Source organism: Chlorocebus sabaeus, chromosome 9 (genome assembly GCF_047675955.1).
Source record: "Chlorocebus sabaeus isolate Y175 chromosome 9, mChlSab1.0.hap1, whole genome shotgun sequence".
Lineage (NCBI taxonomy): Eukaryota > Metazoa > Chordata > Mammalia > Primates > Cercopithecidae > Chlorocebus > Chlorocebus sabaeus.
The window spans coordinates 94,898,460-94,914,092 of NC_132912.1; the positions used below are offsets into that span (position 1 = coordinate 94,898,460).

The 15,633-nt window shown below is 39.6% G+C and overlaps 1 protein-coding gene across 9 annotated transcripts in view; it reads right to left on the reverse strand.

Moving 5' to 3' along the window:
- The window catches only part of CPEB3 (cytoplasmic polyadenylation element binding protein 3), a 246,909-nt gene that overhangs the window by 109,710 nt on the left and 121,566 nt on the right, over positions 1 to 15,633 (reverse strand). For 6 of the 9 annotated variants that reach the window (XM_007963551.3, XM_007963553.3, XM_007963550.3 and 3 more), the window contains one exon: positions 10,222 to 10,245. The exons of the other annotated variants lie outside the window; for them this stretch is intronic. In XM_007963551.3, coding sequence (XP_007961742.1) covers positions 10,222 to 10,245 — 24 coding nt within the window. The remainder of the gene's footprint in view (positions 1 to 10,221; positions 10,246 to 15,633) is intronic. 9 annotated transcript variants of the gene reach the window in all.

Sequence of the window (15,633 nt, forward strand, 5' to 3'; positions counted from 1 at the left end):
CCACACACAGCTCCCTGTACTTCTCCTCCCTAACACTTTCCCCAAGGACCATTATACCATTAGGATGCGTTTTTATTGAGTATCTCTTTCCCTAACCCTATTAAATTGAAAACTCTATTAGGATGGGACCAATTTAATCTTGTTCACCACTGTATCTTCCTGGCCTAATTAGGTCACATAAAAGGCACACCAAAAATGTTAAATGTGAGGCAGCGTCCAGGGAAGGAAAACAGAATGTGCAAAGGCATGTGGCTGCAAATCTATGATGAAACACAATACACAGGTGTGAGAATGACAGAGATGTAATCATGTCCTAGAAAACTGAGACCTTTCCTATTGCTTTTTTTTTTTTTTTTTTTTTTGAGATGGAGTCTCGCTCTATCGCCCAGGCTGGAGTGCAGTGGCGCAATCTCGGCTCACTGCAAGCTCCGCCTCCCGGATTCACACCATTCTCCTGCCTCAGCCTCCCGTGTAGCTGGGACTACAGGTGCCCACCACCGCACCCAGCTATTTTTTTTTTTTTTTTTGTATTTTTAGTAAAGACGGGGTTTCACCGTGTTAGCCAGGATGGTCTCGATCTCCTGACCTCGTGATCCGCCTGTCTCGGCCTCCCAAAGTGCTGGGATTATAGGCGTGAGCCACCGTGCCTGGCCTCCTATTGCTTTTATTTGGTCAGGCATTAATGTTCTACATTACAAAATGGAAAAAATTATTTTCCCACTTTTCGAATTTAATATTTATTTGAATACTGGTTTTTTTTTGTTTTGTTGTTGTTGTTGTTTTTTGAGACAGAGTCTCGCTCTGTCACCCAAGCTAGAGTGCAGTGGCACAATCTTGGCTCACTGCCACCTCTGCCTCCCAGGTTCAAAGGATTCTCCTGCCTCAGCCTCCCCAGTAGCTGGGATTATAGGCATGTGCCACCACACCCGGCTTATTTTTCTATTTTTAGTAGAGATAGGGTTTCGCCAAGTTGGCCAGATTGGTCTCGAACTCCTGACCTCAAGTCATCTGCCTGTCTCTGCCTCCCAAAGTGCTGGGATTACAGGTGTGAGCCACTGTGTCCAGCTCTAATACTAGCTTTTTTTGAACTACACTAACTCCATAGAGACCGTGATATTCTCACCTAATCCATCTTCTGTCCTGTCAGAATGACTTCTCTAAGATATCTATGACCATGTTAGTCCTCTAACCAAAATCCTACCATAACTTCTATTACTTCCACCAACATTTTGAACTTAGGGAGGGGGTGGATGAGGTGAGAGTCTGAAGAAATCTGTGACTGTTCAGATGAGACATGAGGAAGTCTTGAATCAGAGCAGTGAAAGAGAAGAAGCAGATGTGGAAGACATTCTGGCACAAAAAGAACTTTCTGCATGGTCAACATAACCACAGCTCAGAGTATTTTGGCAAAGAAAACAAAATCAAGAGTTGTAAAAATTTGGACAGTTTTATTAAGTGGTTATGGGTAATTAAGAAATTTCCCAAGATTTTAAAACCAAACCTCTGTCTATTAGTATTTAGAGTACTAGAGACTTTAGCAATACAATAAAGTTGCCCTTGGAAATGAAACTGCTAAGAACTAACGCATAAATGATATTTCTCTAAGTGTGGGTAATAAGAATATAGGTATGAGAGCCCAATCGCTAGATCTACTAATCTGAATCTGTGGGGGTCAGGCTTGAAAATCTGAATTCGCACGAATTTCCCCAGTGATTCCTATGCTCAAGTTTAAGAATCACTGAGGTGGAGATTATTTGTCTGCTACAGGCAGCCATTGAAACAGATATTTTGTGTGAAGTATATGCAGCCCTGGGCAATATCCAAGTTCAATCAAGTTAAGGAAAGTATATTCTCAACACTGGAATGTAAAATCTATAACCTACTCATCCTTACTGTAACGTGACTGCCTGAAGTGCTGGCAGAACAAAAAGTCTGCAGAAAGGATTTAAAAGACAGAATTGTAGAGTAAGAGCTTGTAGTGTTTACCCAGTGCAGACCAACAGGAGATACAATAACTTTATCATACTATGTAGGCTTATTCCTCCAGGGGACAGAATGGTTCACCTGGTATTTCCAGAGCTTGAAAATAATCTGTTTCCCTCTGCTCGCTCTCTCTCTCATTTTTTTTTCAATATAGAGATGGGGTCTCACTAGGTTGCCCAGGTTGGTCTTGAATCCTGGGCTCTAGTGATCTTCCTGCCTGGGCCTCCCAAAGTGCTGGGATCACAGGCATGAGCCATCGCTTCTGGCCCCTCTGCTCTTATTATAAGCTCTTGAAGGACTATTGTTAAATTCAGGACTCTGCTATTGTGAAGGGGTGATTCTTGAGCTTGTAGACAGTCGGTTACTAAAATTTTATTTCTATATACATCCAGCTCATGAGAAAACAGTGGTATTCTGATTTGTCCAGTAATCCCTTGTGAGGATGGTATTCCTGCATTCATTTGATTGGCATAAATCCATCTCCAAAACAAATCATCCCTGAGAAGTCGGGAAAATTTTAGTTCCTGGACATGTGTTACTAGAAACTGAAAATTTAAGAGGCTGCACCTAAATAGTGCCCCAAGAGAGGAGTCTTGCTTCACTAACTAGCATCTCTCTGACATATTTCTTTTTTTTAAGGAAAACATTTCCAAGACCAAAATGTGTTAAGCAAGCCACATTACTTATCAAAAATTATATTTCTATGTGAGGAGAATATAAACCTACTTTAGAACACCATGATACTGCCACATAAAATATGTATATTCAATATTTCAATAAAAGCAGGAGAAAGGTTTCTCAAATGCTGCAAGTTGGCCATTTGGCTTTCCACCAATGGTCTGGTTCTCTGATACCTATTTCAATTACTATCTACAATTAGTTTTTGGTCCAGTAATTGGACAAATCATCTCTGAATGTGGAGATGGCTTAAAACCAAACGAGCTTGTAGGAAAAGTGCCAAATAGAAGACTTGCAAAGCATTAGTTAAGAATGGAAGGCTTGTCCAAGATAATTCCTCCCCAGAAGGTTCCCTTTCCTTCCGCAAATGATGGAAAAACAAAAGTCTGTTGGCCAAACTATGCTGTCAAAGCTGCTGGGACCTCACCTCTGAGCTCCCACCAAGGCCTCTGCCATCACTCCAGCAGCTCCAGGGTACCTCTGGCCCAGCACTTCTATTCCAAGCCTGACTCTTTTCATTTTAGTCTTGCAAGTAGCTCAGAAATCAGTCACTTTGGAGGTTTAAGAAAAAGGAATTATGAGGCATAACTCCCTCATAAAATACATATATATTCCCTAGAAGTCAAGATAGTTTCCAGCCTAGTGTCCAGTATGTGATTTTGAACAAAAAACATTTCACTTATGGTCTCATTTGCATAATGAGAGAGTTTAACTAGATGACAGGCTTTCAGATCCCTGGGGACAGGAGAATCCCTTTTATTACACAGAAATCTTACATAAATATAGATTTACTTCATATTAATATCTGGTATTTCTTAGGCATCACAAACTTAATGTGCTTACAAGTGAACTTTTGACATCTACCTTAAACTTATTCTCTCCCAGTCCCATTTCAATATGTGGCATTACAATTAACCCAATCACTCAAGCCAGAATCTCAAAATCATTTTTGAGTTTTCCTTCTTATTTACTCTCCAAGGTTAATTCAGCAACCTGACACCATCTGTTAAATGCTACTGTTGATCCCATTCTCCAAGATATATCTTTAATTTGTTCACTTCTCTCCAACTCCACGGCCATCACCCTATCCTAACTATCCTCTTCTCATGCTTAATATCACCTCCTAACCAGGCAACCCACTTCTCTTTCCACTCCACTCCAAACAGCAACCAGATGTGCTCTTTTAAAAAACATAAATCCAATCATTTGACCTTGCTTTAAAGCTTCAAAGATTTCCTCTTGTACTTGGACCAAGTTCAAAATCCTTACCAGAAGCTAATGTCCAGCAAGATCAGATTCTCTTTCCTTCCTCCAAACTCATCTTAAGACATACTCCTCCATCACCTACCAAGTATCAGCCATTCTAGGCTTCCTCAAAGTAAGCCCTTTCTTGCCTCAAGCCTTTTTTTTAAAGAAACATGACTTTTTCAAAATATAATTCTCATATTATGCAATTGATCCATTTAATCCAAATTGATCCATTTAATCCATTAGCAGTCCCTCTTCATTTTCCCCCAACCTCTCAGCCCTAGGCGATCACTAATCTCCGTTTTGTCTCAATACATCTGTCTATTCTGGACACTTCATATAAACGGTATCATACAAATATGTGACTTTTGAGATTGGCTTCTTTCACTTAGTGTAATGTTTTCGAGGTTTATGTTGTAGCATGTATCTGTACTTTGCCTCAAGCCTTTTACAAATGCAGTTCCTTCCACCTTCCCCTTTTAAACTAGCTATCTGTCTCATAATACCTGAAATTCCCTTTAAAATATTCCTGGGGAGAAAGGGGAGAGAATATATGAAACAAAACTGGCAAAAATGCTGATAATAATTGAAGCTGATGATGGATATATTGGTGGTCATTAAAGTATTCTATATTTGTATATATTTGAAAATTTCCTTGATAAAAAAAAAAGTTTTAGATAGCTGTCCCTCCATCCTTTCAGTTTGTTTAAATATCACCTCTTCAGAGGTGACCTCCCTACCTTGGAGGGACTCCCCTATTCTTTTCTGCCTAGTATTTATCACGACTGTTAAGAATAAAAATATTAGTTTCACTTATTTATTGTCTCTCTCCCTACTAGAGTGACCATTAAGTAATGTCAGAGACCACATCTGGAGTCTAGTACAGTATAGGTATGAAAACACTTAATGAGCAAAATTTGGGTGTAAGGCCCAGAAAATCCCTCCTTCAGTCTTTCTTTTGGTCCCTCCCAGATTAACTTCCCATAAAAGTGAAAAACTAGTCATCTTCCCCTCACTATTGTCTGTGCTCAAATTTTCCTATTACTATGAGCAGTAACATTTTCAGATATTATAACCATGAACATTCAGAAAATTCTCCGATTCATGTCCATGTTTTATTCTAGAATCATCCATACCCTTAAACAAGCAAGCTCATACAACTGGACTTGAATTAGCAGGATGGTATGCTTCTAGCATGGTCTCACTGGAATAGCTGATCTCTCTTCCCTTAAGCAGGCTTTTGACAGAAATACTCAACTTCAACTCAGCACACAAGTTTGTCTGACTGGATTTTAGAACTTTTGTTATCAATTAAGTAACCAATTAATATCAATATATTTTTATGAACTAAATATATGCAGGAGTACATTTATAACAGTAACTCTAATCATTCTTTGTATTTTTCCATTTGCATTGTTAAAAGGACCTTTTATATTCTCCTTACTGATCTATAACTAGGAAATTCTGTTAAACATCAAAAATACTGGCATGAGCCAGGTATGGTGGCTCACGCCTATAATCCCAGCACTTTGGGAGGCTGGGGTGGGCAGATCCCCTGGGGTCAGGAGTTCGAGACCAGCCTGGCCAACAAGGAGAAATCCCATCTCTACTAAAAATACAAAAACTAGCCGGGCATGGTGGTGCGTGCCTGTAATCCCAGCTACTCTGGGGGGCTGAAGCAGAAGAATTGCTTGAACTTGGGAAAGCGGAGGTTGCAGTGAGCCGAGATCGCGCCACTGTACTCAAGCCTGGGCAATGAAGCGAGACTCCATCTCAAAAAGCAAAAAACAAAAACAAAAATACTGGCATAGCCAACATGTCTACTTATGGACAAGAGTGTCACGGAGACCATAAAAACTCATACTCATGTAAACGAAAAGCACAATATAAATATGTAGGCAAAAATCTTAAATGACACTACCTGGTAGACTAGTTGTATTTTCTCATTTGCATTGTTAAAAGGACCTTTCATATTCTCCTTACTGCTCTATAACTAGGAAATTCTGTTAAACATCAAAAATACTGGCATAGCCAACATGTCCACTTATGGACAAGAGTTTCATGGAGACCATAAAAATTCATTCTCATGTGAAATGAAAAGCACAGCATATATTAAATGTGTAGGCAAAAGTCTTAAATGACACTACCTGGTAGACTAGTTTCTAACAGCGGTTGCAGTTGTATAGGAAGACACATATTAAAGCTTATCAAAGGCAGAATACTACCAAAGAAAAATGGTAAGATTCTTTGGTGTGATTCTTATTCCACAAATGAAATCAAGGTTTGTCTACTGGAACAAAATAAAAATAGATATAAATTGGGTATTTTAAAACTATACATAACTGATATTTATTTTCAAATCTTATTCTTTCACATATAATTCTTCTCATTTCTCATTATTACTGCTTCAACTACATTACTAGAAGCACTTGGTTTGCTAAGAGTCCACCTTCAATGCCCCCATCCAAGCCTTGAGCTGATGTTCAAGTTATCTCCTGCTTTCATTACTTTAGCATAAAACCCTCTTTCTAAAGCCTGACAATATTTGTGTCCAGGAGTTTCACCTTCTGTTTCAAAAACATTCATTAAGGCAGCATAGATCGTCTTACTACCAGCTTCTCCTCTCCAGCTGGCCCCACAGCATACACTCAGAGATATGTATTCTAAGCATCTGGTCGTGGCAATCTCATCTTTAAGCTTTCTTCTAAGGAGAAATACGTACTAGAATGTCTTGCTTCCCATTCCTATTCCATTATCCAAATAGGTCCTGAAATTCTACTTATCCCAGGAAACTTTTCACACTTATCAGGAGAGGTGTAAAAGTCCACTGGCCAATAGAACTCAAAACTTTCACATACATTACATTTCCTTTATTTCTGTTCCTAGAAAATTTACCAACATGGCCAGGTGCGGTGGCTCATGTCTGTAATCCCAGCATGTTGGGAGATGTGCGGATGGCTTGAGGCCAGGAGTTCAGGACCAGCCTAGCCAATATGGTGAAACCCCATGTCTACTAAAAATACAAAACTTAGCCAGGTATGGTGGTGCAAGCTTGTAGTCCCAGCTACTTGGGAGGCTGAGGCAGGAGAATCGCTTGAACCCATTAGGTGGAGGTTGCAGTGAGCCAAGATTATGCCACTGCACTCCAGCCTGGGCGACAAAGTGAGACTCTGTCTCAAAAAAAGAAAAAAATTTACCAACATGTTTATGTAACACGTAGAAAATGAGCTATAGCTCCAGTTCTATTCCTAATCATAGGTAGAGGGAAGTAACATACATCAGCAAGCTTAATTTTTATGCTTTTTGGGCAAGCCTAAATGTTAATTAGAGGAAAGGGATCAAAAATTAATTTAATCCCTGATCACATGAAAAAATAAGCATGAGGAAGTCTGCCAATTCCTCAGAAGTATATTATGCAGAGTTGGCTCAAATGAATACATTTCAGAGAATGAGCGTTCTAGATATGAGATCTAGACATGCTTCATCCCATATGGTTATATCACTACATTTAAGGAAGGTGACTTCTTTTTCAGCTTTGGAAATGAAAGACTTATTGAAAACATGGACAAAACATTTTCTGTCCATTCTTTTTTATTACAGAAAGCCAACATTCAGTCTTTTAGCATTTGTGCTTCTCTTTTTCTCTCTCTCATCATTCTCTTCTTCATCTATACCTATCAAACTGCAGACCAAGAGCAGGGACCAAGTCATTCTAGGAAATATTTAGTATAGCACCTCATACTAAGAAGACAGTGACTTCTGAGAACAAGAAAATCAACCTCACAAATAGGGAGAAAGTAAAATGAAAAAAGGATGAGTATTTTTTTCAGAAGCTTGGAAACTATAGGTGACTTTATATTCTTGATATATAGTATTAATATGCTATTATTTATAAAAATAAAATAATTTTTTAAAAATATGATGCCAAACTCTGCTCTGCATATATGTAGGGTGTTATTTCAAAATAATCCTTATCAATAAGCACTTAATAAGTGCTAACTATACATACGGCCCAGTGTTAGGCACTAGAGACAACTATCCTCAAAGAACTTATCCCAGTTGAAGAATCAGGGCATACAGAAAAGGCAGGAAAAATGCAAGACAACAGAATCAGAGGAAAACACGGTCTGCAAGAAACTGGGGAAGGCTTCCTGGAAAGGGTTAGGTTTGAACTAGTAAAATAAGTATAGTCCTTAGATACGTAGATGAGAGGAAGGGTGAACTGTATGGCCAGACAGTGGGAAAGCAAATAGATTGGTCAGGGGAAGATGAGGTGAGAAAAATGAAGATAATCACGTTGGTAAAAGAGGCAGAGGCCAGATCATGGGGATCCTGAATTGACAATGGGGTTGACATAGACAAAGTGATGTTTCAGAAAGATGAAGCTGTAGAAATGGAACAGGAGAAACAAAAATAGCAGAAATGAGAAGGACAAAACCTGAGAAAACTAGAGGGAAAAACTTGAAAAGATCTGGTGACTGATTAGCACGTGAGAAGAGGAAAAGTCAGTCCCTGCTGTCTATTCTCCAGATGGTGTCTATTTTCTATATAAAATAGTCCATTTCCTTTTTTTCCTGACAGTAATCATTTTTCTAGCAACATGAAACAAATATGGTACAAAATATGTCTTAATAACATTATTTCTAGGCTTTAACTTTTTTAAATTTAAAAAGAAGGCAATAAAATTTAATGATATTTATTTCCATGGATAGAAAATAATCATTTACAAAAATGTTTTTCCACATGATGATGAAAAGCAAAAGGACTGTATGAGCCACCGTACATACATATTAGCTTCTGCCAATAGTCACTCATTCAACAAATATTTGCTGTGAAATAAATGATAAAAGTACTGTTTGGATAAGCATAGGCAGAAAATATTTGTAATATTTTTTTAAATAGCATAATAAAATACTCTGAATTTAGCATCATTATCTTCTCTTCATGACTCAACTACAAAGTCAGAGACAGCCTGATGAATGGTAAACATTAGCAAATAAAGAGCCAAAAGACACAGATTGTGATCTTGACTCTGGCTTTAACTTGGTCACACAGCAAGTCAATTATTACTTCTCCTTCAGCTTCTGCAAATGAGCACCAAAGTAACTTACATTTCTGGAATACTTTTAATTTACATGGATAGCTTTTCATTTCCCTTTTCTTTTTTTTTTTTTTTTTTTGAGACGGAGTCTCGCTCTGTCGCCCAGGCTGGAGTGCAGTGGCCGGATCTCAGCTCACTGCAAGCTCCGTCTCCCGGGTTCACGCCACTCTCCTGCTCCCGAGTAGCTGGGACTACAGGCGCCCGCCACCTCGCCCAGCTAGTTTTTTGTATTTTTTAGTAGAGACGGGGTTTCACCGTGTTAGCCAGGATGATCTCGATTTCCTGACCTCGTGATCCGCCCGTCTCGGCCTCCCAAAGTGCTGGGATTACAGGCTTGAGCCACCGCGCCCGGCTTTTTTTTTTTTTTTTTTTTAACTAGAACTTTACTAATACTCTGAAGTAGGACAAGACTGGTTTTATTACCTCATAATTTACAGATAAGCATACCAAATCTAAATGATAAGTCAGTGATTACAACCTACGTGTCTGACCCTAAGTCCCATATGCTTTCTACTACATCCGGCTTCTCCTAGCTACTTTGTAAAATTATTTGAAAAAACTACAGATATAGGAAATGCTTTAGAACAGTTACAGCATTATTCAAATGAAAGTCGTATTGTTTCGTTTGGGTATGACCAGGAGAGAATGCAGGTTTTATGGGGACCAAAGCCTATTTTGGGGTCCCTCTTTAAGAAAAAGAACACAAAAATTAGGTAGACTTTGGAAGGAGTCTAAGCAAGTGAGAGGCCCTGAAACTTAAGCTTCATTTGCCTCCGGGGTAAATCTGACTCTGAATATAACAGAAAAAAATTCACCAGCCAACCTAATAAGATCAAGAATTGCCCTCCAAAACCAAGTTCTGCCTTCTAAGGTGTATGAAAAAAACACAATGAATACAGGGCAGAAAAATACATATGCTTGGCCTTTATTTCCTCATGTTTATTCACAATAAGCTATATAACAAAAAACTTTAAGGAGAAATAGTCTTTGCTATATCTTTTTTATAATTAAAAGAACAAATTACCAACTAACAACAAAAAGTAATTTTAATGAAAGTGATAAATTATTTTGCTAAAATAAGATAGAACATCACACCATATAATAATTATTGTTTTACACACACACAGGTATAAATACACACACACATAAACACACTCATATTTACTCACAATTTGGCAAGCAAAAGATCTCATTAAAAAAAAAAAATTTACCTCGTCTCCGCCCATAGCTCCTGGCTGCATGTAAACATAGAAGAAAACCATGGGTATTTGTATCAAAATGGTGAATTTAGAAATTAAAAAAAAATTCACACAAAGCTTTTCTATGTATTCTTGGAATTATTTAATTGATATGAAGATACTGTTCAACTTGACTGCAAACACTATATTTTTTTTAAAAAACCTTTATGAAGTACAAGCTAAATCACAATCTTAAAAAGAAATTTAACTGGATGTGGCAGCCACTGGAACAGATACAATGGATGTTTCAGAAGTCTTATGAGGGTTTATATTGGAGCCTATTATGTATATCAGACATAGAGTACTTTAAAAAACTGATTTGTAAATCTTTATTTGTACTTTATCTTACCACCAGATAAGAAAAAATTATTCATTCTAAATAACTAAAAACTGTACCATGCGGTGGTCACTCTGAATTTCTCACTACACACACATTCCCCCTAAACACACACACACACTCTCTCTCTTCATAGATTCCCCTGAAAAATGTACAGAAATTTCATACAATCAGCTGTTACTTTACAGAATGTGTTTCTGTACAATTTTCAGTAAAGTTTATCTTACTCTCTCCATTTACTTTCCACTCAGTATTACAGATGGGGGAATGTAGTATCTTTTTGATCTACAAAACGAACTGCAAAAGTAAAATGAGATTAAGGCACTGGGTCCACCTCAGGCCATGCTTAATAATACAGTGCTTTAAAGGTTTTCTTCCTCTTTAAAACTCCAGCCCTATAGAATGTATTGTTATAGTGTTTAATAGAGCTAGACTATGGTGTCATGTATCGCTAAAAATCCTGTCATGTAAAATGACTTTCAGAGTGGAAAGTTTCTCAAATTTGAAACCTCAGGTTCCATTTTTTTTTTTTTTTTTTGAGATGGAGTCTTGCTCATCGCCCAGGTTGGAGTGCAGTGGTGCGATCTCGGCTCACAGCAAGCTCTGCCTCCCAGGTTCACGCCATTCTCCTGTCTCAGCCTCCCAAGTAGCTGGGACTACAGGCGCCCACCACCACGCCTGGCTAATTTTTTGTATTTCGATCTCCTGACCTAGTGATCTGCCCGCCTCGGCCTCCCAAAGTCCTGGGATGACAGGCGTGAGCCACCACGCCCGGCCAGGTTCTATTTTGTAAAACGATTTAGAGCTTAATCCATTTCTTAAAAGCATAACAGGCTGGGTGTAGTGGCTCACACCTGTAATCCCAGCACTTTGGGAGGTCAAGGCAGGAGGATCATTTGAGGTCAGAAGTTTGAGACCAGCCTGGCAAACATGGTGAAACCTCATCTCTACTAAAAATACAAAAAATTAGCTGGGCATGGTAGCACATGCCTGTAATTCCAGCTTCTCAGGAGGCTGAGACAGAAGAATCGCTTCAACCTGGGAGGTAGGGGTTGCAGTGAGCTGAGATCACACCACTGCACTCCAGCCTGGGCGACAGAGCAAGACTGTCTCAAAACAAATAAATAAAAATAAATAAGTAAATAAATAAAAGTGTGAAATGTCACACAACTAGCTTATACTGAAGAAGGAAGATACTTTGGGGTTATATTTACAGTGTATTATATTAAGCATTAAAGAAAACTATTTCTGACCGGGCACAGTGGTTCACGTTTGTAATCCCAGCACTTTGGGAGGCCAAGGCGGGCAGATCACCTGAGGTCAGGAGTTTGAGAACAGCCTGGCCAACATGGTGAAAACCTATCTCTCTAAAAATACAAAAACTAGTCAGGCATGATGGTGGGCGCCTGTAGTCCCAGCTACTCAGGAGACTGAGGCAGGAGAATTGCTTGAACCCGTGAGGTGGAGGTTGCAGTGAGCCAAGATCACGCCTCTGCATTCCAGTCTGGGTGACAGAGCAAGACTCCGTCTCAAAAAAAAAAAAAAAAAAAGAGAGGCCAGGCGCGGTGGCTCACACCTGTAACCCTAGCACTTTGGGAGGCTGAGGCAGGCAGATCACAAGGTCAGGAGATCGAGATCATCCTGGCTAACACAGTGAAACTCCGTCTTTACTAAAAATACAAAAAAATTAGCCAGGCGTGGTGGTGGGCGCCTGTAGTCCCAGCTACTCGGGAGGCTGCGGCAGGAGAATGGAGTGAACCTGGGAGGCAGAGCTTGCAGTGAGCCGAGATCGTGCCACTGCTCTCCAACCTGGGCAACAGAGCAAGACTCTGTCTCAAAAAACAAAAAACAAAAACAAAAAAAAAAAAAAAGAAAAGAAAACTATTTATTCCATAGGAAAATAATTCAGACTTTTCAGCCAGAGAGTTGAAATACCACTAGGTCAATCTCATCTTCTACTACTTTCCACTTTTCCTCAGGCATCAGACATGCCCTCACTCCACACCTTTAACTTCCTCACTTTCCCACTACTCAAATATTAGAAAGGATTATCCAGCTCAAGCTCTATTTTTTTTCCTTGATTCCTTCTGTACTACAACCCTCAACAAAAAAAAATCTTTTTTTTTTTTTTTTTCTGAGATGGAGTCTCACTTGCTCTGTCACTCAGGCTGGAGTGCAATGGCACAATTTTGGCTCATTGCAACCTCTACCTCCCAGGGTCAAGCGATTCTCCTGCCTCAGCCTCCCAAGTAACTGGAATTACAGGTGCCTGTCACCATGCCCGGCTAATTTTTGTATTTTTAGTAGAGATGGGGTTTTGCCGTGTTGGCCAGGCTGGTTTTGAATTCCTGACATCAAGTGATCCCCACCTTGGCCTCCCAAAGTGCTGGGATTACAGGAGTGAGCCACTCTGCCCAGCTGAAAAAAAATATCTTCTGAATTTACATAGCTTTTACTGTTTACATAATTTACAAAAGGGGGTGTATTCCAAAAACAATTTAAGGGACTTTTATACTGTTTATTATTTGGAACCTAGAATTCCTCTTCTTACAAAAAGTATAATAAATGGTAGGTAGCTTCCTAGCTTGACCCTTCCCCCAAATTTGCTTCATCCACAATTATATGGATGAATATAACACTTAAAAAAAGATGAAATAAATTTTGACATCCTATCACTTGTCTCTTTGTCCCTTCTTCCCATCCCAAAGGATGTTATGCTGCCTGGCATCCCAATGAAAAATCTCTATTGAGAAAGGAAATACTCCACATTTTAAAATTACTTATTTCTCTCCCAAACAACAAATTCATTTTTCTCCCATTATATCTGATTTCTGGCCAGATACCCAATGAAAACAAATCTGACTGCAATACTAACGTACAAATGACTCATTGGACATTAACACCCATAAAGGATAAATGAGAATGTTGTTCACACAAGTCTTCAAACACTAAACATCCAAGTAATATAGATGAAGTTAACAGATCTAGACAGGCTTAGGGGTGGAGGGGAGCATGTTGAATTTGGGAGAGAGGAAGAATTACAAAAGACCTACCTGAGAGTTTTGTTGGTTTTTTTTTTTGAGACAGGGTCTCACTCTGGCACAAACGCTGGAGTGCAGTGGCAAGATCTCTGCTCACTACAACCTCCACCTCACGGGCTCAAGCCATTCTCCCACCTCAGCCTCCCAAGCAGCTGGGACCACCACCCCCTAGCTAATTTCTGTGTCTTTTGTAGAGATAGGGTTTCACCATATCACCCAAGCTGGTCTCCTGGACTTCAAGGGATCCACCCACCTTGGCCTCCCAAAGTGCTGGGACTAATTGGTTCATGATGGTTGGGAACTCTGATATCAGAAAGACAGGATGGCATATGGAATAGGTAGTCAATATCAGGTAGTGATCTATCTGAGATGCTTAGATTTTTTTTGTTTCGTTTTGTTTTGTTTTGGTTTTTTTTTTTTTTGAGACGGAGTTTTGCCCTTGTTGCCCCGGCTGGAGTGTAGTGGCATGATCTCGGCTCACTGCAACCTCTGCCTCCCGGATTCAACTGATTCTCCTGCCTCAGCCTCTCGAGTAGCTGGGATTACAGGTGCCTGCCACCTTGCCCAGCTAATTTTTTGTAATTTTAGTAGAGACACGGTTTCATCATATTGGCCAGGCTGGTCTCGAACTCCTGACCTCAGGTGATCCACCCTCCTTGGCCTCCCAAAGTATTGGGATTACAGGCATGAGCCACCGTGCCCAGTGGCTTAGATTTGTTTTTATCATTCGTTGTGGAATTTATTATGTACTACCTTGGTCCTGTTACAGTGATTATCATAGCAGCTAATGAGTGCTTCCTATGTGCTGGGAACAGTTCAAAATGCTTCACATGTATCAACCAGGCTGGAGTGCAGTGGCATGATCTTGGTTCACTGCAACCTCAACCTCCACAGTTCAAGAGATTCTTCTGCCTCGGCCCCCCGAGTAACTGGGACTACAGGCGTGCACCACCATGCCGGCTAATTTTTGTATTTTTAGTGGAGACGGGATTTCACCATATTGGCCAGGCTGGTCTCGAACTCCTGACCTTGTGATCCACCCGCCTCGGCTAGGATTATAGGCGTGAGCCACCGCGCCTGGTTGACTCCACATTTTTAAAAAGGGAGTAATGTGACTTATTTCATTTTTCTAATATCCTATCTATGCTAAGATGGATTTATACCAGATATAACAAAACAATATTCTTTCAAAGGTCTATCTACTCCCTCTAAGAACTTTAATTCTCAGTTATCAACTTTTTTTTTTTTTTGAGACCGAGTCTTGCTCTGTTGCCCAAGCTAGAGTGCAGTGGCACGTTCTCGGCTCACTGCAAGCTCCGCCTCCCAGGTTCACGCCATTCTCCTGCCTCGGCCTCCTGAGTAGCTAGGACTACAGGCGCCCGCCACCTCGCCCAGCTAATTTTTTGTATCTTTTAGTAGAGACAGGGTTTCGCCATGTTAGCCAGGATGGGCTTGATCTCCTGACCTCGTGATCCGCCCGTCTCAGCCTCCCAAAGTGCTGGGATTACAGGCGTGAGCCACCGCGCCCGGCCAATTATCAACTATTACCAGTCTTACAGATAGAATTCTTTTACTGTTTCATATATATTAAGCAATTTAGAGCCCATACAAATTACCTATAATTTTTATAAATCAGAGTAGTATTACCCTTGGCTAGAGACAGTAACCAGAGAGGAGCCTAAGGATGTAGTTTGGGGTGTTAGTAATGTTTTGGTCTTGATCTAGGTACGAGCTACACGGGTGCGCTGAATTTGTGATACTACATAGAGCAATATATTAAACCTATGTATTTATGATTTGTGTACTGTTTGTATTTGAATAGTTAAAAATAAAACATCACAAATATTTTAATTAGTTCACTGGTTATAAAAATAGTACAGAAAATCCACAGTGCTAATATTTTTGTAGCTTTTAAATCATAAACCTGAATAATTAAAAATTGAAAAAATATTTCTAATCCATCAGAATAAAAATTAAAAGGTACATGTATTTTACAGGTGGAAATAC